Raw genomic sequence first — 27919 nt, 5'->3', positions numbered from 1 at the left:
CCCCTCCGGAGGGAGGGTATATGATTTAGATCATGGTTCAACTGTTCTCATATGTCTCCGCTATAGGCCGTTTTGCATTTCCATATACAACGGAGTCCCAAAACATCAAAGTTCGAGCCCTTACAAAGACAGGTCGCCTTTGGTATAGAAGCCGCAATGGTTATCAAAAGTCGTTATCCTGAGCTGAACCTCCCGAGCGTTGACATATACACTTTCTTGTTCAAGCGCAAGGACAGGAAATTCCCAGATGAACACCGCAAGTCTCACTCTCCCTCGAGAAGTCTTCATGAATTTGATGCTAATTTCTACGTCATCCAGCAATCTTCCGCGATGGGCCAACCAACAAGACATACACTTTTGGGGAATTGCGGCAGCTGGCTGAAACCTTTGGGAAAGGATTAAGATCTCAATACGATTGGCAAAAGGGCGATGTGCTCGCCATCTCATCAGCCAGCGACATAGACATGCCGCCCATCATATTTGGTGCTCTCTGGGCAGGTGCAACCGTTTCAACTGCAAATCCAGGCTACACGTTCACAGAACTTTCTCACCAGCTCCGTGACAGCGGCGCCAAAGCCATCGTCACCCACTACTCCAATATCGAGGCTGTCAGGAAGGCATGCAGTGCCGTTGGCATTCCAGAAGACCATATCATCATCTTGGGGAACCGGAAAGACCCAACTGGCCGCTTCAAGCACTGGACGAACGTCCGTAACCTGGCCAACACAGCACGGTTTGTGGCGCGTAAGATCGACCCCAGAAAAGATGCAGCGTTTCTTGTCTATTCGTCCGGTACTACTGGCAAGCCAAAGGGCGTTAAGCTATCTCATTATAACATCATCTCGAATATTCTCCAACTACAAGCCGCGGAAAATTACAATCTCACCTGGGATGGGAGCCGAACTTCCAGAGACATTTCTCTGCCAGAACCTGGGACAGGTGGTGATAAAGTCCTGGCTTGTCTGCCGTTCTTCCACATCTACGGTCTAACGGTTCTCGTTCACAGCCCCGTCTACTCAGGTGTTACTACTGTCGTGCTCTCCAAATTCGAAGTCGAAGCATGGTGCTATTTGGTACAGAAACACAAAGTCACGTACTCGTACATTGTGCCTCCGATCGTCCTGCACCTAGCAAAGCACCCCTCTGTCTCTTCCTACGACCTATCCAGTCTGCGTATGACACAATCTGGCGCCGCGCCTCTAACTCGCGAGCTTATTGAGCAAGTTTTCAAGCGTGTCGGTGTTCGCATAAAGCAGGGCTATGGCCTCTCCGAGACCAGTCCCTGTCTATATCAAGGCTCCTGGGATGCGTGGGACGTTGACATTGGCAGCGTTGGTGCGCTACTGCCCAACGTCGAAGTCAAGATTTGCGAGCCATTCGATAGTTCCAGTAGCGACTTCGGAAATAGCACCCCTCGCGAGCTCGAACAGGGAGACGTTGGAGAGCTGCACGTCAAAGGGCCGAACGTGTTCAGTGGGTACCATAGGAACCCTGATGCTACGGCTGAGTGTCTTTCTGCCGATGGGTGGTTCCGTACGGGAGACGTAGGACTCATCAATGAGCGCGGCAATCTCTTTATCACGGACCGTGTGAAAGAGCTGATAAAGTACAAGGGGTTTCAAGTTCCGCCTGCTGAGCTTGAAGGCTACCTGCACGACTTCCCTGGCGTGATCGACTGTGCGGTCGTGGGTGTGTACAATAAAGAGATGGCAACGGAGGTTCCACGAGCGTACGTTGTGACGGAGTATACGTCTAACCCGATCAATATCGCGGAGTTGCAGCAGTGGTTTAGTAGCCGGGTAGCTAACCATAAGAGGTTGAGGGGAGGAATCAGGTTAGTAAAGCAGATTCCGAAGAATGCGAGTGGGAAGATCTTGAGAAAGAATTTGAAAGATAAGGCGAGGGCGGAGTACGACACGGAAGTAAGAATGGCTAAGGGAGCGAGATTGTAAATAGGCTGAATGGGAGTTGACTACGATACTGGAGTCTCTCTACCCGCTCGTGACCATATGGTGCTTGTTCAGCTAGGAACTATCAATAGCACTATCGTTTGTTGATCTTGATCGACGCTTGACTATATGTTACGGCATGAACAAGCTAGATAATGTTGGCATGGGTTCACATCGTTCCAAGACGTATGTGAAAGCCATCTACGGTGCGGTTGGAGCAGTACAGATTTCTGAAATGGTCCCTACGCTGAACGACGAGAGTCGAAAAATTGGGAAGCGGTTCTCGTGTCAACCACGCCCCCCAGCTAATACTAAATTTCGCTTGTGTCAGCTGGAATTAACATATGATGACAACCACATGTGGAGGCTCAGCATTGATACATTGATGCTGCTGGGCGAGGTTAACTGTGTACTTTGCTACGCTGTCAATCTATCTATCTATCTATCTATCTATCTAGAGGGTAGTGCATACTGTGTTGACGGATGTTTGCGCAGAAAAGCTCTACTTCCAACCGGTACAAAAGGCTACTGGCCTACGACCTTTCCCTTACCTAGTTTTGTCTTCAACTTTGATTTCTACCAGCTTACTTTTGCATACTGATCTGAATTTCTAGCTCGTCTATTTTGTGTGCCTCAGCTATGTTGAGACTGGGATATACTCCAAACCAAAGCATGTTTGCCTAGGCTTTATTGAGTTTCGTTTGTATTGAACTGAGCACAAATCCACAGTACAAACGCTGGATCTTGGGTAGCTTGTAGCCTCTCATTGCATTAACCATCTAGAACGTGACCCTTTCGATTGTCCACTATTCCTTTCTTACGTGGCTTGACCGTCTCAACAATCAGTTTAATCGTCGTGGATTCATAACATTTATACAATATGTTATAGCCACAGAATTCTTAGAAAATGGGTTGCAATAGGCACGGCGAGTTCAGCAAATCTACCAAATCAGACAGGTACGCAAGAGCGCTCCTTCTGGCTAGGTAAGTTGGAACGATTGAGCCAGCATAGTATCAAGAGTCTTTCTGCCCTCGCCGTTCATTCAGGCATCTATCATAGGGAAAGCAAGTATCATCTACTTCAAGAATGCTCTGCACTCTAGCATGTACCCCTTGCTCTAGGAGCCAGATTCAGGCCAACCCGAGAATTTGCCCAACATACTACTAGATTAGTTGTGCTCTAATCACATTGAATGATCGTGAATTCTTGGTGAGTTTGACCTTGTTCTCGTCCCGTTTATAAACTATTGATTGATTGTCAAAGATTGGCCTTGTGCAGGTTATCTAGAATATAAGTACGCGCTTCTCACTCGTCGATGAATGGCTAGTTGTATCTTACTGCTAGGAGTTTGTGTCATCATGTATTGCCCTTGAGTCACCTTACGGAATAAATTTTCACCTCCTCGGTATTTGTTCGAGATGGGAAACGAACCCCAACAAGTTTCATCTGGAGACGACGATCGCAACTCTATCACCTGAAATATTCGAGCAGGTGTATCTGGCCCCCAAACCGCGACTCGAGGGAGGAGATCTCCGGCACACGTTTGGTAACTCAACCCCAATTGCTGTTGTCGGTTTGCGCATAGGTCTGACGCCTTTGTCTATTGAGCTCATGGGCTGGAATGGAGCAGGCGGCCAGACTGCTACTGTGTAGGTGCTTTAACCGCTACATCACTCCTATTCTCTGCTGACGTTATCATATAGTGGTGCCAATTGATGGTTCGGTGGTATGCTCCTCACTCTGTCAGGAATAGGGGAATTCATCTCAGGAAACCCCTTCCCTTCCGTCGTATTCCTGAGTTATTGTTGTCACTACTTGACATTCGCATCTACCTACACCCCCTCCTTGCCGCAATCTCTTCATTCAACGCAGATGCTAGCCAGACTCCAAAACCGTTCCTCACAAGTTTTAGTAACTTCCACTTCCAGATCAAAACTCACTTAGGTTGATGCTGACTCGCTCTTAGGCTTCTACTTATTGATTATGAGCCTTCTCTCGCTCATTTTCTTGACTTGCTCTCTCCGCACCAACGCAGTATTCGCCGTCGTGTTCGGTGGCGCGACAATCGGCTTCTCTTCTGGAGCTGGAGCATTCTGGCACCTTTCGTACGGAAACAACTTAATAGGCCAGCGTCTACTTGTCGCCACTGGCGGCTGCTTCTTTGGTTCTTGTATGGCGGGCTGGTACTGGTTATTTGAAATCATGATGACTGCGGTTGATATGACGTTCGTCGTCCTAGTTTGCGACTTGAGCACTCTTATCAAAGGTATGAACGATCGGAAAAAGCCTCTTGCTCTCACAGAATAGGAGTCGTTAAGTGCAGTGGCAACGATATTGTGGTATGGTTAAGTCTTGGAGGTCGATCGCAGTCTCCTAGCTATAGATAGGTGTTTGATGGATGACTTTTCGGGAAGAGATAGAGACCATCGCAAAAATGCTAGGCATAGGATCTACTACTCTTGTAGTGTCAGAAAATGCAAATGGGTGAGCAGTCGGTGCGCTCGCTGTACGGAGATCATGGCATAAAGTGACGGGACGACAGGGCATTTGTACTACTGTACAAGTCCACTTTCACGCCGCTTTCTGCTCGATTCAACCGCTAAAACCCCCTACATTTCCAGGCCACTACCCTAAAAGAACGCCGTAAGCCACAAGCAAAGGTTACCACACCATTTTAAGGCATATCCCCTGTGCTTACAGGGGAAGGTTCGCTAAGGTACCCTATAGTTACCGCCCTCACAGCGTCCGAGCGCTATAGTTACTCCGCTAGCAGCGCTATAACCCTTGAGGCTCTCCGATAATCCTGCAAATGTCTTATTACACTCTACTTCAGGGCACGAGGTCTAAATCTGTAAGGCCTTATAGCGGGCTGAACCCCTCAATTTGCACGCTGTAGTCCACTGAGCGCCCCAGGCAAATCCAAATGCCCTGTAGTCCCGTCACTTTGTGCCTTGATCTTCGTATTCAAACTATTATTATGTATTGCTAGTGAACTAAAATGAACTTGGACGGTCACAGAAGACTCATGACGGATTTAACCCCCATGAGAAATTCGCCCAAAGATTTCCAACGCTCTAGCTGAAGTGTGACCATAACAAGACGTTCAAGTCACCAGTCTAAATCCCAAACGGCTTTTATAGTATCAGAAGCTTTTTATTAATCAACTTCTGCATCCCAGTGTGTTCCTCGTTCATTGGCTTAGAGCCAGATTAAATTGATAATTGAAACGCGATCTCAGTAAGCTAATCCTTGTAAGTCACTGTCTTTGTTCTGACCAACTCATCCATTCCCATTGATCCAAATCTACCATAACCCGACTGCTTCACACCTCCATGAGGAAGACCGCTTTCATCGTGTACGCTCATCCCGTTAATATGTACTGCTCCAGATTCTATTTCTTTTGCAAAGCGAAGCCCTCTCCTCAAATCTTCGGTGAAAACTGCAGCACTAAGCCCATACTCGGTATCATTTGCAATCCGTAGAGCCTCTTCCTCTGTGTCCACCACAATGAAAGAGACAGTGGGGCCAAAACTCTCAGTTTTATACAGATCCATTCCCTCTCGGACGCCCTTGACTCCAATAGGTTTCATCTTGGTGTTAGTGTCCTCGACTGCCTCCAGTTCGCCATGTAGAATGCTAGCGCCTTTGCTGACTGCATCCTTGATCAGGAGTTTGTTCTTTTCCACGCCGGCTTCACTGATCAAGTCTTGCACACCGCTCCATCCTCCTTTGGCAGCAGCTACAAACTCCCGCTCGAAAGCCTCGGCGATATTTTTGTGCACAATGATGCGTTCAGTGCTCATACATATCTGTCCGGCGTAGAGAAATGCCCCCATAGCACAGGCCTGTGCCGCACTTGGTAGATCGGCATCTTCCCATACAATTGCTGGGGCTTTTCCTCCAAGTTCAAGCAGAACTGGTTTGAGGTTTCTACCTGCAAGCTCGCCAATAACCTTACCCACCTGCGTGCTTCCCGTAAAGTTGATCTTCTTCACTCGAGGATCTTCAATTAGGGCCTTTGTGATTGATGGTGCGTCGGAAGGTTTATGGGCAATCACGTTCAGGACGCCGTCGGGTAGGCCAGCTTCGCGAAAGCAGTCACCGATTGCCCAGAAGCTGGGGGGGAGGTTTCGGATGACTTGAGAATTACTGTATTGCCAGCTGCGATAGCAAACACAATTGCTCGGAATCCAAGGATATATGGTGCATTCCTAAAAGCGCCAGGTCAGTCATGAAGTGTGTGCTCCTCAAAGAAGTGCCTTACCAAGGAGCAATCCCTAGGATGACTCCATATGGCTCCTTCCAAACCATCGCACTTTTTCCTTCGGCGCCTGGAATAGGGACACTTCCCTGGACGGACGGAATTCTGCCAGCGACGTCTTTCAACATGTCGACCGCGAGCGGGACGTTGAAGCCCGAGCCCCAAAATTCTGACGCCGCGGTTTCATCCATCATATACTTTCCCAGTTCGTCGCCACGTTTCTCAACGATCTTTGCTGCCTTGAGAAAAATATCGCGTCTTGCCGTTGGCTTGGTCTTCTTCCAGCTTTGGAAAGCTTTCTGCGCAGACTCGACGGCAGTCAAGGCATCTGCCACCGAAGCGCTGGTAGAATCATGGAGGCGGCTTCCTGTGACCGGAGACCGAACTGAGAAGGAGACGTCAAAGTAGACGTCCTTGTTGTCGATGATTGCAGGTACCGTAAACGTGCCGTTCTGTGTCATGATGGGCAACTTGAATTTGTTGGTAATCTGTGATTTTCTTGTGGTTGGCCTGACGTTGTGAGAGCTGGAGAGAGGGAGAGAATGGCAAGACGATTGGACTGTGGAAAGTGTGAGCAGATATATATAGGTACTGGTCTTGGTACTGGATCAGCAATGGTAGCTTTGCTTCTACTCGGTGCCGTTACCTCACCTGCTCAAATAACCGAACTCCCGCACTAAAACACGCGCTTTATTACAAAAACACACACTTTTATAAGTTAGTAACTTAAGAATTAATGGAGTAATTAGTATAAGATTTAAAGGAATTACTAAACTTTACTTAAACTATACTTAATTTCTTAGTCAAAAAGTAAATAAATATTTATTTAAAAATAATAATATATAATATAATATTTCATAATGTTTTATAAAGTAATATTTATATATAATTTTAAAACTATTAATAAATAACTCTATTTGTTTTTCTTATATAAAATTTCGAAGTAAATTAATAGTTAATTATAAGAAATAGCTTTATTTCTTATTATAAAATACAATTATTCTTAATAAAAGTATAGCTTATATTATAAATATTATATAATACTTAAGAATTAGAGTTTATATATATAATATAAATAATTTTTGGAAGTCATTTCTATTAATAAATACTTTAGTAAATTTCTTATTTTATATTTTTTTATAAAAAAAAGCATTTAATTAAAGAAGATTTTTTTCATTAATTTTTTTTACAAATTAAATTAAATCTTATCTAAATCTTATTAAAACCTAGAAGGATAGTCTTTAATAAAGGCGTTATAAGTTAAGATCTTATGTATTAAAAGTAGAGGGGTTTCAATAGTTTTTGGTGTAACCTCCGGTATTTTTGACGGGGCGTGTTTTCGCGCAGGAGTTCGGGTATTACCCCCACTGCCCCCGCCTCCACTCTCCACTCTCGGCACCCTTGCAGGGCGGCGATCGCATGGAGACCGCCACCGCCACCGAAGCCACCGTTGTCGGGTCGGAAGTGTTGTTAATCATTGCATCTTCCGCTCAAGTCTTCCGAAAGCCATGAGCAGCTCTCTACGATCCCGCTCCTAGAGTACCCCACACCCGATGTGGCCCCAGATCACGGGAGTATGCCTTTCTAACGTGGTATTTAGGTTTAGGTAGTGCGGTCAGGAAATCCATGATATCTTTGGTCCCATCTTGGAAATACAACTTCCCGGAAGTCCTCGCTCTTCTGATACTCTCCATACTGCACGCATATTCTGTGAAGCATTCGTTGCAAATCCACAACATGGCCCCTGAGAAACCATTCCACGTCGCTGTCTGCGGAGGCGGAATCGGAGGTCTTTGCTTGGTTATTGGCCTTCTTCGACAGAAAGTCTCCTGCACGATTTACGAGGCTGCTCCTGCTTTCGCAGAAATTGGCGCTGGCGTTTCCTTCGGCCCCAACGCAGTACGGGCGATGGAGCTGATTCGTCCGCTCATTGCGAAAGGTTTCGAGAATTGTGTTACCCTGAACGGCTGGCCGGAGAAGAAGGAAACCTGGTTTGATTTCAGAGTTGGGAAGTCGGAGTCGCGAGATGGTCAGGAAGCGTTGATAGACGTCCACGTTGCCGATGTAAAATCGGGGAAGTTAGGCCAAACCAGTGTTCACAGAGCTCATTACTTAGACGAATTGGTGAAGCTCGTTCCAGATGGCGTAGCCAAGTTTGGTAAGAGATTGAAAAACGTCACTGAGGATGGTGAGAAATTGATCTTGTTCTTCGAAGATGGCACAAGGGAAGAAGCAGACGCAGTTATCGGCTGCGATGGCATCAAATCTCGAACTCGACATATTCTGCTAGGCGCCAACCATCCTGCTGCGAATGCGGTGTTCTCTGGAAAATATGCCTACAGAGGATTGATACCCATGGACAAGGCTGTTTGCGCGTTAGGAGACGAACTGGCACGAAATTCCCAGGTATACATGGGCCACCATGGCCACGTCCTTACCTTTCCTATCGACCAGGGCAAAATAATGAATGTTGTAGCCTTTAGAACGAAGCTCGACGGAAAATGGGAGGATCCTATGTGGGTTCGGCCGTCTACAACAGAAGACATGTTTGCAGACTTTGTGGGCTGGGGCGATAAAGTTCAGAGTATTTTGGGGGTAAGTCACATTTCAGCGATCAACAACTGCCATATCAAAGCTAAGGAGTCTGTAGCTCATGGAAAATCCGGATGTATGGGCGTTGTTTGATCACCCACCCGCACCTGTGTTTTACAAAGGTCGACTATGCCTACTTGGCGATGCGGCACACGCGACGACACCCCACCAAGGAGCAGGAGCAGGTCAAGCAATTGAGGATGCCCTGGTGTTGTCCAATTTACTGGGGCGGGTCAACTCCCCGGCAGACCTTGAAGACGCTTTCAAAGCGTACGATGCTGTACGGAGGCCACGGAGCCAACGAGTGGTAATTACAAGTCGAGAAGCTTCCCACCTTTATGAGCTGGAGAATGAAAATATTGGATATGACTTGGACAAAGCACGAAAGGAGCTTGAAGTCCGCTGTAAATGGATATGGGATGAAGATCTGAGCGCTCAGGTCAAGACAGCCCAGGATTCCATGGCCAAAAAGCCTGTCGGTAGACTCTAGAGTTTTATTATGTAATTTGGAGGATTCAAAAAGGTTTGGCGGCGCATTCTTGTTCAGGTTTATAGTTTGGTTACAATAAAAAACTTTGAGCAACAGTTAATGAGCAGTAACTGTGCAAGTCTAACGTATGAAATAAGCAAACTACCAGGACACGTTCTATTCTATCTTGAAATTGCGCTCCTTTTACAGATACTTTAGCTGTTCCTGTTATGATAAGGTGTCATATTCCCTCAGAGCTTAGAACACTTTCTCTGAGAGCAAAATCTTTGATGTGTTTGGCCACAACATCACCAGCTTCAATACAATGCCAGTGTCCAATCCCCTCAAGAACCTTGGTATTCTTCAGAGCTTTACTGGTTGCATATCTTTGTATGATTGCCTCGCATCCTTCCATAGGTGCAGTTTTATCGTCCGAGCCAGCAATGAGCAATAGCGGTGCTGTTATCGCTTCATAATTTGGAACCTTTGCTGTACTGATCACGCGGCATAATGACATATAGCCTTCTGCTGAGGTCCTGATAATCAAATTGCGGATGAAAGCGTGATGTAGAGAAGTTGACAGTTTTCCCGTAGCAGCTGCTGGTATGGACTTAGCCAGCCCTTCCACGCCATCTATTGAGTGTCAGTCGCCGAATGGCAATCAGCCTAAATTTCTTTCTGACGAGGCAGGCAAAGTCAAATGTCGAGAAGGGCAGAGGTTACCTTGTTTTACGTCCTCGAGTCTACTTACGAAGAGTCTAGAAATAGCATCGCTAGGGTTCACAGGCCCTATCAATACAACGCCGTTCACCCTGTTCCCATGGCCTGCAGCAAAATGACTAGCCACAATACCACCCATCGAGTGGCCAACGATTGTCACATTGTTCTTGATGTCCAGTGCATCCAGTAAACTGACGACATCTACCGAGATGCTGTCAATAGTTTGTTCAGATTCACCAAGTTCCGACAACCCTGAGCCGGCTATGTCGACCGCGATGCAGCGTATGCTTGGAGTCAGATAAGGGATCACTGGGAGGAAATACGAGGAGGAGGATCCGAGGCCGTGAATAAGAATGACAGTTGCCAAAGCTTTCTGAGCAGGTTCGTCGATGGTATAGTACAATGACTTGCCATTGATGTGTTTGTTGGGCATCTTCGGGACGAGGAACGGAGCGTAGTACTCGAAGGGTGAAAAGAGATTGTAGGACCAGTTCTTAAAGCCTTAATGAACCGCGACACAAATGTGAAGATGAATTATCTCAACCTTTGGCAGCTTGACCTCTGTGGCCCGAGAATTATAGATACATATGTTGTGGAATACTTACTAATGCATCCGCCCTACATCCACTCTGCATCCGCTTTGCATCCCGCAAGCTAAAATGCGGCTGATACCACCGGTTCCGTCGTTCGGCAGATCATACAATTCTCGTGTTGACTTTATCAATACTGTACCCCCAAAAAAGCCCACAGAATGTGATTTTTCTCTTTTTGTGGGAGAAAATAAGTCTTATGATATCTTCGTATGGATTAAAGTTCTCAAACATGAGATTGCTGGACCAGCAAGGTGCTACCTCGCAACGAGAAAACCAGCGTGGTCGTTTATTTGAGCTTGTGTGTGAGAACCTGTAGTTTGGACCTACTCCGCCAGGTCCTTACATCTGCACGGGACGCAAGTAAAGGAGAATATATAGGCCGTGCTCAGGTATTCATAGTAAAAAGAGACTAGATTTAGCAAGATCAAGATACTCGGCTTTGGTGTATTCTATCGCATTTATATGCAGTCTATGATAATCCAACTACCTTCGAGAATCACCATCATTTGAAAAGTCCCAGCTAGCCTTGTCTGTTCCATTTGGTCTGCTTCCCCTCTGGAAGCCAATTCCGATGCCCGAAATGTCCACAACAGGCTTGACAACACGCACATTTGCACCGTAGCCTTTTGAGTACCAGGTCTCGAAATTCGAATCTTGAAACAGTTCTGGATGGTCCTTTTGCAGCATGGCCAACGCGGACCTGGAGATGTCATCCACACTATGATTGTGACGCATCGATAGGAAAGCCGTGCTACATTGTGCTCGAAGCTGGTCCTGGACCTCTTCGGAGTACTGTCCGGCTTTGAAGAGAAGAAGGTCATACTGCAACAGTGATGCCTTGCCGTGCCAGGACCCCCCTTTTGTTGCACGGTTGTAGAGTCCGGTGAGAGCCGCTATCGCCCCTATACACCCAGTCCCGTAATCGGAAATCGGGAAAGGTGGAACTGTAGGCTCCTCCACACCCATGAAGCGTCCCTGGGCCCACGCGAGTCCGCTCACCTAAAATGTTGTCAGCGAAGCAATCCCAATGACAGAGAATCTTCGTAATAAGGCCCTCTGAGGAAGTGTTTAGACTTACACAATCTGCAATTTGCTGCCATCCAGGCCGGTTGGCCCACTCTCCGGTATAACCAAAACAGTTCTCGTTCACGTAGATCACTCCTTTCCCTCTCTTTTCAGCAATTTTGGCCAATGCTCTTGCGCTGTATCCCAGTTTATCCAGTGCCCCAGGGCGATATCCGTCCAGGACGATATCAACATCTTCGAGTAACCGCTCAAAGATCTCCTTGCCTTGAACGCTTTTGAGATCGATTTCTGTAGCGTGTTTACCCATATTTCCATCAACTTGGAAAAAAGGGACGTCGCTCAGTCCAGGCCCAGTGACCTTTAGAACATTGGCGCCATATTCTGCCAAGATCCGGCCGATGGTTGGACCTGCAATGATCCGACATAGCTCAAGAACCTTGATGCCTTCCAATATCCTGGGAGAGCTGGATGAGGAAGGAGGCAGAAGTACTGGAGGGGTGCTCGTTTCCAGAGAAGTCACTGTCCATGTAGGAGCATCCACAGACGAGGCGCCCTGCAAAAGTGATCAGCTGGACGTTCTAGAGTTGCGCAAGTCATTCTCAGAAAGCGAAGCGCAGGAGCAATTAAGCATACATGGGGAGTTTTCAAAAATTCTTCGTGCCGGAGCGCAGGAACACCTGCTTGTTTGTTGCGAGCGTTCATTTCCTCCAACTCTTCAATGGTGAATTTCTGAACGGCTGGTTCGATGACCGAGACGATTTTACTGTGCTCGTTGAGATCTGGTCGAAAGCTTTCAAGGCCCAACATATTCAAGGTCGTACTTGCTTCAAGTGATCCATGTATATGGTAGTATTCGCCTGCGCGTTTAGTTTCGTACAAGTTGGCCGACATGCGTCTGTACGGATCCGATTGCGCACGCAAATAGTCGGTATCTTTCAGCTTCGACTTGATGGCTGGGTCTAACTTGCCCAGCCCATCGACGGTGGCCAGGTATGCCTGGAACAGGAAATTCGTGGTCTTTTCGAGACTCACACTCAGCGTGCGCTCTTGTTTGCCATATTTCAGGTCGGCCAGCAGGCACGCCACGCTCCCCTCCACTGCCTTCAATGCTGCAGCTGTTTCAGTCTCCTTGAATGGAATAGGGAAGTAAACATGGTCATAATCCGACACAAATTTCACTTGAGCGGCAACATCTTGGATGCTCTCTGGCAAGCCCAGGGTCCCCGCCTGCTGACACAAGTATTGCAAGATGCGCTGAGCCTCGAGGAGTGGCGAGTAGGTTGGAGACATGGTGTTAACGCCCAGTAAAATCGAGACAGAATAGACAGACAGTAGGATTCAGCCGCCAAAGTCTGAACAATACGAGTACAGATTAAGATTACAGCTAGGAAATAATTTTGACCCACGACAGGTTAATGCTCAGATGTGCCCGACCACCACCCCCGCTTAGGAGCCGCATGGACAGGACTGGTCGTTGAGAGGCTTCGGGCTTCGGACGTCGAAAAGGTTCAGGCTGATCATGGCGGCACAGAAAGGCGGCTCGGCGGCTCGGCGGCTCGGCGTCATGGCGGATCGGAAGCGGCTCGGAAGCGGCTCGGGGATAAACTACTCCGGTGGTAGCACAAGCTCAACGGCCCCTGACCGTTCAGTCGTGCCGCTGAGCTCAAAAGTTCGCCTCCATGGAACATGATTCCTGGTCAGGAATTGCCCTGGTTTCCCCTCTTGACCCCGCGTATAATAGCAGCATACTCGTTGGCCCAAAGCACGGCACTTCCCTTTTGACTCTTTGCATGATCGGCTGCCGCACCTTCTCTTCAACCCTCACTTGGCTCCAGCTCGCTTCATCAAAATGTCACATCAACCAGCTTTCCACCTCCAAGGCACCGACAATACCGCCGCCTTCGATCCCCACTTCACGCAGAATGTCATCAAAGCCATTGGCCCAAAGGCCAGTCCGCGGATGCGCGAGGTTATGTCTTCCCTGATTCAACATGTTCATGATTTTGCGAGGGAAAACAAGCTCACGGTCGAGGAGTGGATGGCTGGCGTGGATCTCCTTAACTGGGCGGGGAAGATGAGTGACGACAAGAGGAACGAAGGCCAACTGGTCTGCGACGTCCTCGGCCTGGAATCGTGAGTTCCGCGTAGCGCTTTTTCAAACTCCCCTCGCCTCATCTCCATACTGAATTACCGGGCAGACTCGTGGACGAAATCACTTTCAAACTCGCTGGAGAGGCCCACGATACAGCAACGGCCAGTGCGATCCTGGGACCCTTTTTCCGTCACGATGCGCCAGAGCTCCCCAATGAATCAAATATCGTCCATGGCGTCGACGATGGCGAGATGACGTATATGTATGGCCACGTTCGGGACGCCAAGACCGGAAAGCCCGTTGTCAATGCTACCGTCGATGTGTGGGAGGCTTCCACGAATGGGTTGTATGAGCAGCAAGACGACAACCAAGTCGACTGCAACTTGAGAGGCAAGTTCAGGACAGACGAAAATGGACGTTACGCGTACTACTGCCTCCGACCAACGCCATATCCCGTCCCAAATGATGGTCAGTCAAGCTCTCTGTTCAAGAATGGCAATATGGCATAGAAAACTAACAAGAGCATAGGACCTGCTGGCAAGATACTGGAACTCCTCGACCGACACCCAATGCGGCCGGCACACATCCATTTGATCGCTATTAAAGAGGGTTACAAACCCGTCACGACACAGATCTTCGACAGCAAGAGTCCGTATCTGGAGGATGACTCAGTGTTCGCAGTGAAGAGCTCGTTGCTGGTGGACTTTGTGCCTCTGGAGGGCAATGCGCAGGCCAAGCTGCAACTGGAATACGATATCACACTGATACCTAACGAGAGTGGTGTGTAGTGTATATCTTAGCTAGATTGCTATCTGAATTAGTATCAAGCGCGCAATGATCTTTGTCCTTCACCGACTGCCAGGAGTGAAGCGTATTTGAAAGTACAGTTTTCTTAAAAAAATGAAGAAAAAAAACATTCTTCTTCATTCATACAAACGCCAGTCACGAAGTGATGTCACTTTGTCGGGCTCACAGCTCGGGTATGGTAGAAAAGAGGTCCATCCGAGTAGAAAACCCCTGTATATAGAAAGATCGGAAAGAGTAGAACTAAAGGTCGATATGGCTACTGCTGCAATAGCTCAAGTCCAATACATAAAAGTTGTCCGAGCTTTTTTATCAAACCTGAGCTTTCTCTACTCGGCTAACCCGCACTCTGTCCCGACAGGTTACAAAACCGAGATTCATGATCAATACACGCCCAAGGTCAATGCACGCTTAATTTTCTAACTTTCTATGGACTTAACCATTTATTATTAAATAACCACACAATTAATCAGTCTGGAATTGAAGATACAAAGCAATTGAGCTAGGCATATTCAGTTGACTAATTAGGTTTTTCATTTTTTAAGGCATTATTATAGAATAATTTATTTTTTAATTAAAATATTTTTATTACCTCAATAACTTTAATATTAATTTGTTTTATAATTACTTCTCTCTAAGCCCCCAAATTTAATGAAATCGAAGACCCTATTCCTAATATTACTATATAAGGCAGTCTCGCTTTACTAATTGCTTATCTAATATATCTAGTACCCTCTCTATATCTTGTTTACTAATTGTTTTATTGTAATTTTAAAGATGGTGGGTTGACCTTGGATCTCGGCTATAGGCAATATGGAGAGCATCGCACGAGTAAGGGAACCGTAGATCCCCGCACAGCACGGCACTTGAGGCTTGCCGTATCTAGTGGCTAAAGCTTTACCCCACCCCCCCTCAATCTCGCCCACCACACAGCGACATAATATGGAACCAAGTTGCTTGCTGACCTGCTGTCCATCTTACACCTCTCTACAACATGTGGACGCCAAAGAAGCGACAGCGCGTGACCCGCGCTTGCGATCTGTGTAAGAGGAAGAAGAAGCAGTGCAGTGGCACTCAGCCATGCGCCACATGCCACAGCAAATCTGCGTCATGTATCTTCTCCGCTCAGCGCCGGCCTCAACATCAGCAACACCAGAACCAACACAAACACTCCCATTCTCGCTCTTCCTTCCCACCTCACGAGCACAGCGACAATAGTGCGTCTGATAGCCCAGATGGCCCCCGCCGCCACAAGGCGCCCAGTAACAATCGGACGGCGAGCGGTGGCCTCGACAGCACTCGACCACAAGCCCCGCCTTCCCCCAAGGAGTCTGCGAGTGAGGATGCGACGCCTATACAGAACCGCGGTCGGTTATTACGGGATGGCGAAGGGCGACTCGGTGAGCAATATCATGGCTCTCGCCAATGTGCCGTTGTACTTCGCGCATGACTTGCAAGTATGGGCACCACGCGCGGTCCGCAACTGACGCGCTTTCAGTGTATCTGGGTGACTCGGCGACACTGTCCTTCCTCCAAAGCATCCGAAGACTTGTCGAAAAAAGACTGGGGCCTTCGCCATTCACCACCGACACGAATCGTCACAAGATTCTAGAGGCCACGGTCGCGAGCCGTGACGCTGTACAACACAACTACGCCTTGCCCGACCTAGAGACGGCTAGATGCTTGGTGGATTCATTCTTCACAAGTGTATTCCTCTGAGCATGTGGTTATATGCTCCATTGATCTAACTTCTGTCCAGACCGCAGGGCTATGTGATATCTTCGACAGGCAGTCTTTTGAAAGCAAGGTCTCGGAGACCTTTGAACATCCCCTAGATGCTGACCCGCAATGGCTATGCCAGGTCAACCTTGTCTTTGCCGTAGGCTTTCAGATGCGCAACGATCGGTCAATTGGGAATGACAATGCGAGCAAGATATTAGACAGACTTGAGCGCCCCGGAGTGAAGAGAGCAGAAAGATTCTATCTTGCTGCAAGACAACTCAGTGACCCAGCCGTCGATTTTGAAGCCGGCGGAATTGGGGTTTTGCAGTCACTCATGCTGATCATGTTGTATATGCTTGCTTCATCCAAAAGAAGCTCGGCCTGGGGATACTTGGGTGCGTTGAGATGTCGCCACACGGGAGGGCTGCAACAAATCGCTGATTTTGCTGCAGGAATGGCCGTCAATCTCTCATATGCGCTTGGTATCCATAAGGAGGAGACACTGCCAATCTTTGACTCACTGCAGCAAGCTAGAAGGTCAGAAATCTCGCAATTCACCCCATGCAAACATCTCGTTATTGGCTTGGTACTTACGTTATTTATCAAGACGAAACCTTTGGCAGTCTCTATATGTCATGGATTGCTTTCTGGCGACCAGTCTTGGTCGTCCTAATCACGTCAGCTGTGAGACAGCCTCAGAGTTGTGCTCGACGCCAAGTCAATCCTCTAGCAGGCCCACGTCTTCTGCGGGGAATGATTTATCCTTCGCAGTAAACGCCTCGAAGATTGTCGGCAAGATCTTAAGCCGAGTCTATCACAAAAGAAAGGCGTCTCGTTCTATTGCGTATCAACTCTCCCTTTGCTTTAGCGACTGGTCGCAAAAGCTCCCTCCGGATTTACACTGGCGGGTTTCATCTTTCCAAAGCCAAGACCCTACTTTGACCCTTAAACGTCTACACATCAACTTGATCTGCTTTCATGGCATAATCATTCTTACGCGCCCTTTCTTCCTTCACCAAATCAGTAGACAGGTTGCCGAGTTGGAGGGAGACTCGATAGCTCAGAAGGACAACCACATGGCTAACAACTCACGGATAGAAAAGGAACACCCGGAACAGACATTCCGCTTCGATAGCGCTTGTGTGCGCGCGGCATTGCACTCTGTTACAGCCGTGAACAACGCATTTACCACAGACGCACTACCCAGACGGAATCCTTTTGTCATGTATGTGAATACCTTTTGCAACTCATCTAAGTATAAGAAGTGACAATTTGCAGATACTGGTTATTCTCAGCCGCCCTTATCATTCTTGCCAACCTATTCTCTCCGGTATACCGTGAAGCGGACAGCGAATCCACCGTGCGTATGGCGTTGAAGATCATGCGCTTTTGTGGAGAAGCAGATCCCCAAGCTCGGCGCTACCAAACCATTCTTGAATCCTTCCTTGAAGCTTTACAAGAAGCTGAAAAATCCAAGGAACAGGCCATGAACAAGGCGTCTCAAACATCTGATCTCTTCAGCATGATTTTCGGGAACGAACCGTCCAATATCAGCGGAGGTGAATCCCCGGCACAAACTCATAATCGGATGCCAGCGGTTTCTACAGCTCCGGTGGCCTGGGCAGATGACCAATTTCCAACACCAAACATCATGGGCGGGCTCGAAACACTGTGCTTTGCCACCGGAATCAACGGGAGGGTCGGGGAGCCTTCATCTTCGATGGATGTTTTGGATGGTCAGTGCGATAATTCTATGGATAGCGGCGACATCTGGTGGGGTGGGGGACAAGACGTTTTCTTCACCGCGGGTGATGTTCAAGTGCCACTATATGGGCTGATGGAACCGACGTAGTGTAGTAATACTGCTATATTAGTCTCATATAACTCGGCCCCCTTTCGAACTGTTTAGAGCGTGATCCAATAGGTGTCACGGGTTGTAAGCGACTAGGTTCAATCGAAAGACCGGTTACATTCAACCAGGAAATACCTAGGAATGAAAGTTCTAACTGCGTGCGAAATAGAGTGTTTATTCTCGTTCAGATATAGTTGCACTTTCACAGTATAGTTTCTCCAATTAATTCGGCTGAATCAATGGTAGAGGAATCAGTGTTTCTAGCAACTTGGTCCTGTCCAATCTTGAATTTTACTACCCGAAGTCGGGAATATATTCAGTAGCTATGTTCACCCAAGCCCATCACGGTTACGAGAATAAATTTGTCCGAAATTCCCTTTCGATCCTCTCACAGAGTCTCCCCCCTAGTCCAACCTATCTTTTGCTATAAAGCTGAGTGCATCGGCAAAACTCTAACAAGTTAAACAGTTCCGTTGTCATGCACCACACTGACCTCTTTCTCATCGATATGCAGTGAATCAACATGGGCATCAGAAATGTAGTTCTTGAATTGCCGAGCGGGGATTCGCTTTTGGAACATTTCCTCGAGTTCGAGATAACTACGGCCTTTCATTTCGGGGAAGCAGAAGTAAAGGTAGATGCAAATGATGAGCGATGGTGCGAAAAATACAAAGGCGATTTTGGCGCCCAGATTGGCCGAGCTAGGATTGATCAATATTGGGGTCACTTGACTAACCAGCGTAGCGGACAGGGTTGTAAACATCAAGTTGATCGCATAGGTCTTTTGACGCACGCGAACTGCTGGAGTTTCACCGCCAACCGCATAAGCCGTTGCCCCAAGTGTGAATTGATACTACAGTTTCGCGTTAGTGAGGGGGGCTCTATGAAGAATTTGTTGAAGGCAAGGTCATTACTTGTCTGGAGTGATTTGTCGAAACATACCAGGAAGCCCCAGATAGTCATTAGGGCGACTGTCGCTCGAATAGCCGTTTTGTCATTTTGAATGGTACCCACTCCCCCGATGACCAAAAGCGTGACGGTAATGACGATCATTCCATGCACCACCAATGGCCGACGACCTACTCGGTCAACTATAAACCAAGATCCAATGTTTCCCAACAGTTGAACGGCGTAACTGATTTGGACAATCCCGATCGGATTTTTGACACCGGCGATGGTAAAGTAGTATCTATATCATGTCCATTAAAATTCTCCCCATAAGTTTCAAGAATTTCGACTTACGGTAAATATCCAGTAATGAATCCAACTCCCGAAACCTGTTGAGCGAGAAACATTACGCAAACAATGGTAGTTCTCCTCAAATTTGAACCTTTGAAGCAATCGAGATATGAGACATTCTCCTTCTCCTCTGCCTTCTCCTTTTCAATGGCAGTTTCCAACATTGTGATCTGGTTTTCTATGTTGAAATTCGGGCCATTGAACCTTAGGAGCGAGTGCGCGGCTTGCTCCCGCCTTCCCTTTATGATCAACCATGAAGGGGATTCTGGTAGCAAAAATATTCCGAATATCAACATCAGTCCAGGAGGTGCCAACTGGGTCAAAAGCAGCGCTCTCCATGCCCAGTCGTTTTGGATATGTGATGTGCCGTATCCGACAAGTGCACATAGCCATTGACCAATGACGATCATGCCGTTCTGTATCCTTTGTTAGATTTGCCTGGCCAATCCTTCAGAGTATTACTTACGACCAATGCTAAACACACGCCCCGGATTGAATCAGGCGCAATTTCAGCAACATACACTGGGGCTAAAGTGTGGCCAAGTCCAAATCCAAAAGTGCTAACAAACTTCCCGCCAAATAACATCATGATCGACGTGGAGAATCCTTGTATAAAGATACCAGCAACACAAATTGTAGACGCCAGCACAATTGTCCGTTTCCGTCCAATTATGTCAGAAGCAAATCCAGCAGTCAACGATGCAGCAAACAAACCGCAGGTGAATGCAGCATTCAAGACCTGCTGGTCGTAGGTTGAAATTTCGCGTAGGCCATTGGGGAGTGGAGTTCCAAATCGAAGGAGGAAAGTAGGGATAGCTAGAAGATTTCCGGTTGATGCCGCTTCGTATCCGAAGTTTATAGGAAGGATGAATATCATGAGGCCTGGAAATCTGATGTCAGCCATGTCCACCCAGGGGACAGGATTGTAATCAAGCTTTAACATACACCACCCCAGTATCCTTTTGTGCCTCCAGAGTTCCGAGAACCCTAGCCCTGTCGGCTTTGAGGCCAGAGGCATTTCGTTCATTGTTACACTAACTTTCTGGATCTGATTTTTGGTCGTCTCGTGAAAGTCTCTATGATCTGTTGACGGCTTAAGAATGTGGTAAAGTGGAAGCCAGCGTGTTTGGAGTGAGGAAAGGGTTGTATATCGTCAGTCCCTGGAAAGGACATCATGAGATCTTTATAGAACTCATATCAACTTTGTTCTAGACTCGTCCCAATGCGAAGCGTAGATCTCCGTGAGGGGAGCATGAGGATTCGGAAGGAAGCAGCCAAGCTTTCTGTGGGGTAGATAGCCGAGTTGACCAATCAAGGACACCACCAGGCGTCCGGGTCCTAGCGACCCCAGACCCCAGACCCCACATCATTCAAATAATCGGGACTTGCGAGGTTCAAATTCGCCGTAGCGCAATAATTCTAATTTCGCCGTGGGGAATATCCTCATCTTGCCGTGGTGCAATGTCCTCAATTTCGCCGTGGTGAAATGTCCTTAATCTCATTGTGGCGTATTATGCACAATTCTGCCGCGGCACCAAGTCCCCACCCTCTTTTCTCTCGCTAGCGCCTCCCGGGCCATATCAGAAGCGCATTTCGGGGAGTATCTTCGGCAAGTGATATCCAGCCTTAGGTTGTTTATAATTCAGCTAGTCTTAGTTGTGTGATATGACTAAGAACAAGCCAGAGGGATGCCACCAGGAGCCAGATGCCGGGAATCGAACCCAACCTGCTAAGTCACTTGCCTTGCCTAGACCGTAGATCTGGCACCGCTGGAGCTAGAAAGTCGTTCTCCATAGCTTCCCCTAACCTCCTGTCCTCACTTAGCTAGCCGTACGATTCTTAGAGCCCTGAGGTCTGCGTGGACCTCTCTTCTCCGGCTCCGTCCCAACGAGACGAGGGCGGAAACCGTTTCACCATTTTTAGCTCCCAACTCTCTACTAGTCCCTTTTCAATCACACTATTCGCCATCTCTGTTGAAATTAAGGAACATGTAAGAGAAGAGTAGAGCTTCATTATGTTTTAAATTCTTCGTGGCCAAGATAGCCACTTGATGGACAGTCCTGAATTCAAAAATGCATTCTGAGACTCGAGCTCCTTAGCCGCTGTATCTTGGTCTGTAGTTTCAACCAGCTAATCTATATCCCGTGAACAAACACAGCGTACAAATCAGGGGCGATTTTCGCAGATGGAGCGACCTGCTATAGCCATGCAGAACGCCAGGCCAGAACCTCCTTCCCCGCCTGCTCCTTCAATTGTATGACCAGGTCTCCACTAGGAAACTTCTTTATACCCACTACTCCTGCGTTTTCTGTCTTTCTCACTACTCGCTGTAGTATTGTTTGCATTTGCTGTTTCTCGTATTGTTTTGCGATCCGTAGGGTCTGTGACCCGCACTTTGAATTGTTGTAGAGTAGTTGATGATGGAGCGTGGCTCGATATCGCTGCTCATGTAGGGTTATTCGGAATAGCCGGGATTGTAGGAGGCGTAGTTGCTATAGATGAGGTGCTTCCCAGCTTACGAACGGCTTTATAGGTCTGCTTGACTGAGTGTGCAATATTGTCGTAGTGGTCATGTGTCGCTAACGCAATAGCAACGAATTTCGTAACGCTGTCGAAGAGATCCGGCAGCTGCCTCACTATGACTGCGAAGTTGTCTCCTCTGTGGCTCGTGCCCCCTTTACCTATAAAATCCTCGGTAACCATGATGATTTGCCCTCCTTAGCTTGCTAGTTCTGCGTGTGCCATTGTCAGTGTCGGTCGCGGCTCGCAACAGCGGCAGATCTGGACTCTCCGACGACGATGACGACGACGGTGTCACCATCGAGCAAGAAGAGAATCGTTCGACTTCTTAGTTTATTGGCGCTCGATTGGTGTTGGTTTCAGCGCTGTGCGACCAAAGGTCAGGTTTCGCCAAAATTGATGTCTCTGACGACGAAACAAATATGTAGTTGTTCAGAACTTTGGTTCAACCAATGTACTCTTTGTTGAGCTCGTCCGATGCGCGAGAATTGAGTTTCGCGAGGACATCCAGGAGGGGAGAAAAAAGCGACTTCGCACGAGAAACAATTTCAGGTGCGTTGGCCAGTTGCATCACCTCGAGGATTGTGGCACCTACTCGGCGAATTTTTATCACCTTTATCGATAGAAGTAAGTACTAGGCAGAAATAGTGAAAGTAGGTGAGTCGAAAACACTTACACAAGCTTCTCCATTGGCTCGAAGTGAGTCAAATGGGACACCGGTAATAACGTTTATTAGGTCATGAGCGATTTCTGTCTTTCTCGGGGCTAACATCACTCTTTCGTCGCTCAGCCCGAGTAGACAACCCAACCCAAGGTCGATGAATCTTTGCAAGAGGATCATTCTGAGGCAATGATATGTCACTAAAAGATTAGTACGTTGCACCCAGAAGTTCCGTCGCGGATTCTCTGTCGATGTCGCCTCAGTCGACATTTCAGTTTCTGGCGATTGAAGAAAAAGAGGAAGATTATCTAGCACACTTAAAAAACGCAAGTAGGTGCCGGTCAGGCCCATCCTTTGTGCTTCAGCAAGCATGACCGCGTTTTCGTCACATTGGCAAAGCCGTGTCAGAGTCTGAAGATCAAGAACTACCCTAGAAGCAGTGGCCCATAGTCGTTGACTGATATAGAATCCAGTAAAAATTCGATCCTCGAATTCGATTGAATGTATGGTCGTAACTGGATCCAGGAGTTGAACTTCCAATTCATCCTGAAGTTTGGTCGTCATGGATCCATGTAAAGAAAACTCGTGAAGGGTCATTGGGCGATCTTCGAGTAAGGCCGAGTGTTTATCCATTATGAAAAGCTGCCAAAATGCCGTTCGACGGAGCCTAGCTTCCACAGGGTCCAAACCTTCGAAAGAGCGTTCCTCATATAGGCGCATTTGCTCAGCCAGTCTTAAAGCCTCTCCCAATACTTGCCAGGCCACACGTATTTTGCCATCAGTGTGCAAAGCGCTGGCGTGAAACATCCGAATCACCAGTGAGCTAGCATCGGGTCGCTCAATGTCGAAATCTTGGTAGAGTTTGAGCATTTCACGGGACGTATGGAGGAATATATTTCCAACAAGAGCTGGGTTAGGGACACTTTCAGGCGTCAACAAAAAGGCAGTGCCTGCACACAAAGCTACGATAAGGGTGTATGAGCGTAACTTGGCTAGATCTTCTTGACTTTCAGATGAGCCACGAAACCCGCCAGTTAAATCTGAAATTGTCTGTAGGTTTGTCACCAAGGGTGTCTCTAATTTCATGTTCGATCGTATGCTTAGCTCATGGAGCAGCGGGCAGAGAGGGAATAGGCTCTGCATGTGAACGTCGATACATTTTTTGATGATCTGCTCGAGCGTGAAGTTCGGCATGCAGAACCCTAGAGCGAAAACGAGATCGTGGTGGAGAGCTTGGATGCTAACGTTGATGTCCGTGCTGGTTTGACTTGTAACGTTTGAAGGCGCGATTCCCATCCATGGAGAAGTTAAATGCTCATCACTGATTGCGTGGGGCGCTTCAAGAGATGAAACAGTTTCGGCTGAAAGGGGGAGGGCCACGTTTGGTCCATTCGAATTCGAAGGCTCTTCGCTATGAGCCGATCGGTTGCCTCTCTGCTTACGGCTTTGGTGCGTAGATTCGTTAGGCTTGGGCCCCCGCTTTTTGGGTACTTGTAGATACTGGCAAGAAAGATCCGACATGCGACAATTGGAACATGGGGCTGTTGGTTCAAAGCCATCACACTGCGAGAAAATGTCAGATGATGTTATAGCTCCTGTGCAGGGTCAAGCGAATGCTCTGTTGACTGGGTCCGCACCTTGACCTTTCGGGCCTTGCAGGCATCACAGGCGCGCGGAGGCATCACAAGCACGGCCGGGGGGGCGTCTCTGGCAAAAATCTCTTTCGGCCAATGTCGTTCTGCGGAAACGACGGATTTCTGTCGTTGAGGAAGGCAGGAAAACTCTTGAATTCGTGTGGAAAATTCCCCACGGGGATTTCACCCGCTAGCCCACAGAGCTGCAAATATCTCCGGCTCGACCCCGGTCCGACTTCGGGCCAGGCTGTATGGGGCATCGAGCATTTAGACCACTAGCTAGACCAACAGTTAGACCACAAGTTAGACCACCAGCTCGATCACAATATCGACAGTCATTTTCTCAGATACACTTTTTTTTTCAATTACCATGGCGGACAACCATTACGATAATTATCTTGAGGATCTCACTCTCTCTATTGGCAAAGTGCAATTAAAAGGTTTCGTCTCAAAGCAAGGCATCGCGAATTTCCTGAATATACCTTACGCACGCGTCCCCGTACGATTCAGAACTGCGGTACCTATCTTGATCTCTGCCCATAGCAGATGCCTTGATGTATCTCGCTACGGTCCGAGATGTCCACAGAAAGCTGATGGACTTCAAGCTTCCATTGCGCACGTGTTTGAGAAAACATCGTTATCGCGGGCACCAGATGAAACGAATTGTCTTCACTTGAATATTTACGCCCCTCAGGCAACAACTTGCTTAAATGCTACCTCAAATTTGCCCGTTTTTGTGTGGATTCATGGAGGCGCCTTTAACATTGGGGACAATAGCACTCAATTTGGTATGTTCTGCATCTGCGCTAAACAAACATATCGTTAATTACCGTTCTTCAGATGGAAATTTTCTTGTAAAAAGATCATTGGAGATTGGAAGACCTATTATCATCGTGACGATAAACTACCGTCTAAATGTATTTGGATTTTTATCATCACGAGAGCTGATTGAAGAAGCGAGGGGTCTAGGCGAGAAACCCATATCAAACCAAGGTCTCAATGACCAAAGAATTGCGCTTCGGTGGATTCAATCCTCAATCCATCATTTTGGGGGTGATGGTTCAAGGATTACCGTTGCAGGAGAATCAGCTGGCGCTGCATCTGTCCTGTGTCATCTGACAGGAGGACTGCCTCTCTTTCAACAAGCTCTTCTCCAATCTCCTCCTGCTCCTCGATTGCGGACGCCACAAGAGGCACAGACGGACTTTGATGATCTCGTTGAACATGCTGGTATTCCGTCCCATGCTTCGGGCACCGAAAAGCTTGCGGCACTTCGAGGTCTCACTTCAGAGCAACTCGTGGAGATTTTCGACGGGAGGCTCTCCTTTCCTATCGAAGACTCTCACTGGTTTGTGGGTTATGACCGAAATAATCAGGACCAGTCGACATTCTGGGGTGATATTCCTACCTGGTGCAGCAGAATTGTTTTTGGCAACACTCGAGATGAAGCGGCATTGCTTCTGGCACTTTCAACTAATCTTCCGACACGAGAAGTGGTGGAATTTTCGTGCGCGATCATGCCACATATACCTATCCCTGACAGAATATTTAAGGAAGAATGCACCCGGCAGGAGCTTGTCGCTTGGTCAACTAAGGAAGCATTTATCAATCCCCTTCTAAAGGTCGTATCTTCAGCTGCCAACAAAGGAAGTCGTGTCTACATATACAGGATCGATAGTACTGACCCGTTTCCTGGACCACTACAAGGATTTGCTTGGCATTCGTTCGGCATACCATTGACATTCTACCAACCACCTTGCCGAGTCTATCCCGAGCTTGCTTCAACCCAGGATCATATGAGTGTCGCTTTCTTGGACTTTTTTCACGGGTTGAAGCCATGGGAGGAGTTCAATCAGGCACAACGTATGATAGTCTTCAAGGACAAATCAACGACAATGGTCACTATTGATGCGGCAGCAGTCAAAGAAAGAAAAAAGTCAGATTAGATGAAGCCTGTATCTGAATACCGCTCACTAGATAGATATTTCCTGAATGCAGATCAGTTCATGGTCCCTTGTACACCACAGGCCCATGGGCAACTGACTATCCTGCGGAGGAGGACGATTATGAGGACGAAGAGAGGATGAATCTTAGTTTTACATGTCGCAACAAACTTTTCTCGGAGTTATTTTCTTTACTATCTAACTTACTTTAAGTATAGAGCACACATCCTTGTTGTATCTTAGATACTAAACTAGAGCCGGTTTGATTGCTAATGTTGTCATTCAATACTAAATATTTAATTGCTTTCTCCGTGGTCACGACAGTATATACTTTAAGCTCCCGTCTCCTAAAGCCAATACGAGGTTATTGTAACGTACAGTATGTACCAGCGGTGTTCTACACTACTCTGGTTGTGTTTGGCTAGTAGGCGTGGACGTTGTCACTGAATCAAGACCGATAAGACGTTTCAAGTATAAGAAGATATACCGTTTGTGTTGAACAGGAAGCTCCTCAATATGGGTGACGGCCCAGACTATCTAAAACCTTCGTGTAACTGGATCATGTTGAGGTCTTAATGATACATCATGAATCTGCCTCAATTCGGACATGCCGAAATGTGCTAGATCCTGGTGCCAGGGTCTTCCACTTCTCTCCCAGCGTTCCTGGGAGTTTTCGGTTCATAGGAGCGTCAAGTGCGTACCTACAAACTAGAAGATTAAAGACGACCTGGGCGTTAAATACTTTTCGTGAACATAGAGGAAGTGAGCTAGTAATAGTAAAGAATTCTTTTAGTAAAGTAAATAATATAAATAATATATTAAAGTTTCTTATTATAAAATAATTATAAGCCAATTATATAAACTTACTTTGTATAGCTGTATTTAATATATATATTATATATTATTTTTTATATCTTTTAATAATATTAATAAAATGAAAAATTCTAATTGTTTTATAATATATAATTTAATATATACTTATATTAAATTAAAATTAAAATAGAATTTAAAGTAATTTAATAAGGGTTTTAATAAATATATAAGCTTTATTTTATATATTAATTTTAAATAATTTAAAAACTTAGCTTTTAAGCTTATTTCTATTAGTATAATTTCTTTAAAATACTTAAATATTTATATTTTTATTTAACTTTTTATTAAAACGTCTTATTAAAGCTTTATATAATTATATCAAATTATAAGTAAACTTATTTATTTTAGTAATATCTCCTTTTAAAAGTTATAACTTTTCTTTATAAGAGCTAGTTATATATTACTTTATTACTTAAGAGTTTTATATAGAGCTTTATTAAATAAGTTAAACTAATTCCTTATAACTGCCTTATTTAATAAAAGCCTAATAATATATAATTTCGTTTTCTTTTTTACAAGTACCTTAAAAATATACTTTCCATACGTGACTAAAGATAGACCTCGGTAAAGGAGTAAAGGTGGGGAGAGGTGATCACGCGATGGGGATTAAAGTCTATCACTTGAGCAGGGTATATTTCGATATAAATCTGCGTTTTCTATGCACCCCTGGGGGGAGCGGGGGATGTTCTCTTTCAGACACGATCGGTATCTCTTGAGGCCATTTATTTTTCTTTCGGATATAGAAAAAGTGGTGGTACAGGCGTACTCTACTGCTCTCATATGCCCATGCCTAGCCCCACTTTTGGGGCCCTCGGACCGGGGCAATGAGATTGATAATGGTTATTATTAGAGTTCACGAGTGGATGCACGCTAAAGTAGGAAATCGGAAATCTACCGACAGTGGTACCGAGAATTATCCGCCGTCGGTCAGCGGATTACCGGTGATGCCTGCGCACTTTCCGCAATGG

At 46.7% G+C, this 27919-nt stretch overlaps 11 protein-coding genes across 11 annotated transcripts; 6 read left to right on the top strand and 5 right to left on the bottom strand.

Annotated features, from left to right (window-relative positions):
* Positions 1 to 156: 156 nt before the first annotated feature.
* K444DRAFT_531642 (acetyl-CoA synthetase-like protein) lies at positions 157 to 1952 on the top strand (the record flags this gene model as incomplete). Its single annotated transcript, XM_024875008.1, has 2 exons — positions 157 to 280; positions 319 to 1952. The coding sequence occupies 2 exons, from the start codon at positions 157 to 159 to the stop codon at positions 1950 to 1952; spliced, it is 1758 nt and encodes a 585-aa protein (XP_024735653.1).
* A 1317-nt stretch (positions 1953 to 3269) lies between these two features.
* On the top strand, positions 3270 to 4257 carry K444DRAFT_643588 (uncharacterized protein; the record flags this gene model as incomplete). The annotated part of the gene is made up of 5 exons (XM_024884871.1): positions 3270 to 3296; positions 3391 to 3599; positions 3654 to 3655; positions 3698 to 3861; positions 3895 to 4257. The coding sequence occupies 5 exons, from the start codon at positions 3270 to 3272 to the stop codon at positions 4255 to 4257; spliced, it is 765 nt and encodes a 254-aa protein (XP_024735652.1).
* An 878-nt stretch (positions 4258 to 5135) lies between these two features.
* On the bottom strand, positions 5136 to 6710 carry K444DRAFT_724299 (aldehyde dehydrogenase). The gene is made up of 3 exons (XM_024888619.1): positions 6215 to 6710; positions 6053 to 6161; positions 5136 to 5966 (listed from the first exon to the last, which is right to left on the bottom strand). Exons 1-3 carry the CDS (start codon positions 6670 to 6672, stop codon positions 5193 to 5195), a joined length of 1341 nt encoding a protein of 446 aa, XP_024735651.1. The 5' UTR covers positions 6673 to 6710; the 3' UTR covers positions 5136 to 5192.
* A 993-nt stretch (positions 6711 to 7703) lies between these two features.
* K444DRAFT_613598 (FAD/NAD(P)-binding domain-containing protein) lies at positions 7704 to 9388 on the top strand. The gene is made up of 2 exons (XM_024880382.1): positions 7704 to 8806; positions 8862 to 9388. The coding sequence occupies exons 1-2, from the start codon at positions 7949 to 7951 to the stop codon at positions 9291 to 9293; spliced, it is 1290 nt and encodes a 429-aa protein (XP_024735650.1). The 5' UTR covers positions 7704 to 7948; the 3' UTR covers positions 9294 to 9388.
* Positions 9389 to 9513: 125 nt separating this feature from the next.
* K444DRAFT_531413 (alpha/beta-hydrolase) lies at positions 9514 to 10425 on the bottom strand (the record flags this gene model as incomplete). The annotated part of the gene is made up of 2 exons (XM_024874979.1): positions 9514 to 9905; positions 9996 to 10425. The coding sequence occupies 2 exons, from the start codon at positions 10423 to 10425 to the stop codon at positions 9514 to 9516; spliced, it is 822 nt and encodes a 273-aa protein (XP_024735649.1).
* A 643-nt stretch (positions 10426 to 11068) lies between these two features.
* On the bottom strand, positions 11069 to 12901 carry K444DRAFT_590644 (CoA-transferase family III; the record flags this gene model as incomplete). The annotated part of the gene is made up of 3 exons (XM_024878153.1): positions 11069 to 11584; positions 11664 to 12164; positions 12245 to 12901. 3 exons carry the CDS (start codon positions 12899 to 12901, stop codon positions 11069 to 11071), a joined length of 1674 nt encoding a protein of 557 aa, XP_024735648.1.
* A 408-nt stretch (positions 12902 to 13309) lies between these two features.
* K444DRAFT_562661 (putative catechol dioxygenase) lies at positions 13310 to 14570 on the top strand. The gene is made up of 3 exons (XM_024876994.1): positions 13310 to 13744; positions 13810 to 14171; positions 14232 to 14570. Exons 1-3 carry the CDS (start codon positions 13461 to 13463, stop codon positions 14489 to 14491), a joined length of 906 nt encoding a protein of 301 aa, XP_024735647.1. The 5' UTR covers positions 13310 to 13460; the 3' UTR covers positions 14492 to 14570.
* An 884-nt stretch (positions 14571 to 15454) lies between these two features.
* K444DRAFT_613595 (uncharacterized protein) lies at positions 15455 to 17577 on the top strand. Its single transcript, XM_024880381.1, has 5 exons — positions 15455 to 15907; positions 16006 to 16214; positions 16267 to 16624; positions 16682 to 16766; positions 16837 to 17577. The coding sequence occupies exons 1-5, from the start codon at positions 15502 to 15504 to the stop codon at positions 17495 to 17497; spliced, it is 1719 nt and encodes a 572-aa protein (XP_024735646.1). The 5' UTR covers positions 15455 to 15501; the 3' UTR covers positions 17498 to 17577.
* A 706-nt stretch (positions 17578 to 18283) lies between these two features.
* Positions 18284 to 20347, bottom strand: K444DRAFT_653110 (general substrate transporter; the record flags this gene model as incomplete). The annotated part of the gene is made up of 6 exons (XM_024885855.1): positions 18284 to 18355; positions 18575 to 18934; positions 19024 to 19270; positions 19324 to 19736; positions 19787 to 20202; positions 20266 to 20347. 6 exons carry the CDS (start codon positions 20345 to 20347, stop codon positions 18284 to 18286), a joined length of 1590 nt encoding a protein of 529 aa, XP_024735645.1.
* A 1938-nt stretch (positions 20348 to 22285) lies between these two features.
* Positions 22286 to 24183, bottom strand: K444DRAFT_530453 (uncharacterized protein; the record flags this gene model as incomplete). The annotated part of the gene is made up of 3 exons (XM_024874902.1): positions 22286 to 22453; positions 22517 to 24064; positions 24139 to 24183. The coding sequence occupies 3 exons, from the start codon at positions 24181 to 24183 to the stop codon at positions 22286 to 22288; spliced, it is 1761 nt and encodes a 586-aa protein (XP_024735644.1).
* Positions 24184 to 24469: 286 nt separating this feature from the next.
* On the top strand, positions 24470 to 26093 carry K444DRAFT_724280 (alpha/beta-hydrolase). The gene is made up of 2 exons (XM_024888618.1): positions 24470 to 24923; positions 24976 to 26093. Exons 1-2 carry the CDS (start codon positions 24506 to 24508, stop codon positions 26079 to 26081), a joined length of 1524 nt encoding a protein of 507 aa, XP_024735643.1. The 5' UTR covers positions 24470 to 24505; the 3' UTR covers positions 26082 to 26093.
* Positions 26094 to 27919: the final 1826 nt, after the last annotated feature.

This window comes from Hyaloscypha bicolor, assembly GCF_002865645.1.
Source record: "Hyaloscypha bicolor E unplaced genomic scaffold K444scaffold_87, whole genome shotgun sequence".
Lineage (NCBI taxonomy): Eukaryota > Fungi > Ascomycota > Leotiomycetes > Helotiales > Hyaloscyphaceae > Hyaloscypha > Hyaloscypha bicolor.
This window is presented reverse-complemented; position numbering and strand designations above follow the sequence as displayed.

Bases quoted from the DNA above. Each gene is read 5' to 3' on its own strand.
- K444DRAFT_562661 (XM_024876994.1), top strand. From the start codon at position 13,461: ATGTCACATCAACCAGCTTTCCACCTCCAAGGCACCGACAATACCGCC. The intron at 13,745-13,809 runs GTGAGTTCCGCG...ATTACCGGGCAG, and splicing joins GACGTCCTCGGCCTGGAATC to ACTCGTGGACGAAATCACTT. The intron at 14,172-14,231 runs GTCAGTCAAGCT...ACAAGAGCATAG, and splicing joins ATATCCCGTCCCAAATGATG to GACCTGCTGGCAAGATACTG.
- K444DRAFT_613598 (XM_024880382.1), top strand. From the start codon at position 7,949: ATGGCCCCTGAGAAACCATTCCACGTCGCTGTCTGCGGAGGCGGAATC. The intron at 8,807-8,861 runs GTAAGTCACATT...AGGAGTCTGTAG, and splicing joins AAGTTCAGAGTATTTTGGGG to CTCATGGAAAATCCGGATGT.
- K444DRAFT_613595 (XM_024880381.1), top strand. From the start codon at position 15,502: ATGTGGACGCCAAAGAAGCGACAGCGCGTGACCCGCGCTTGCGATCTG. The intron at 16,215-16,266 runs GTATTCCTCTGA...ACTTCTGTCCAG, and splicing joins TGGATTCATTCTTCACAAGT to ACCGCAGGGCTATGTGATAT. The intron at 16,767-16,836 runs GTCAGAAATCTC...TTATTTATCAAG, and splicing joins TCACTGCAGCAAGCTAGAAG to ACGAAACCTTTGGCAGTCTC.
- K444DRAFT_724280 (XM_024888618.1), top strand. From the start codon at position 24,506: ATGGCGGACAACCATTACGATAATTATCTTGAGGATCTCACTCTCTCT. The intron at 24,924-24,975 runs GTATGTTCTGCA...ACCGTTCTTCAG, and splicing joins GGACAATAGCACTCAATTTG to ATGGAAATTTTCTTGTAAAA.
- K444DRAFT_724299 (XM_024888619.1), bottom strand. From the start codon at position 6,672: ATGACACAGAACGGCACGTTTACGGTACCTGCAATCATCGACAACAAG. The intron at 6,162-6,214 runs GTAAGGCACTTC...TGGCGCTTTTAG, and splicing joins ATCCTAGGGATTGCTCCTTG to GAATGCACCATATATCCTTG. The intron at 5,967-6,052 runs GTGACTGCTTTC...TCAATCACAAAG, and splicing joins CCCCAGCTTCTGGGCAATCG to GCCCTAATTGAAGATCCTCG.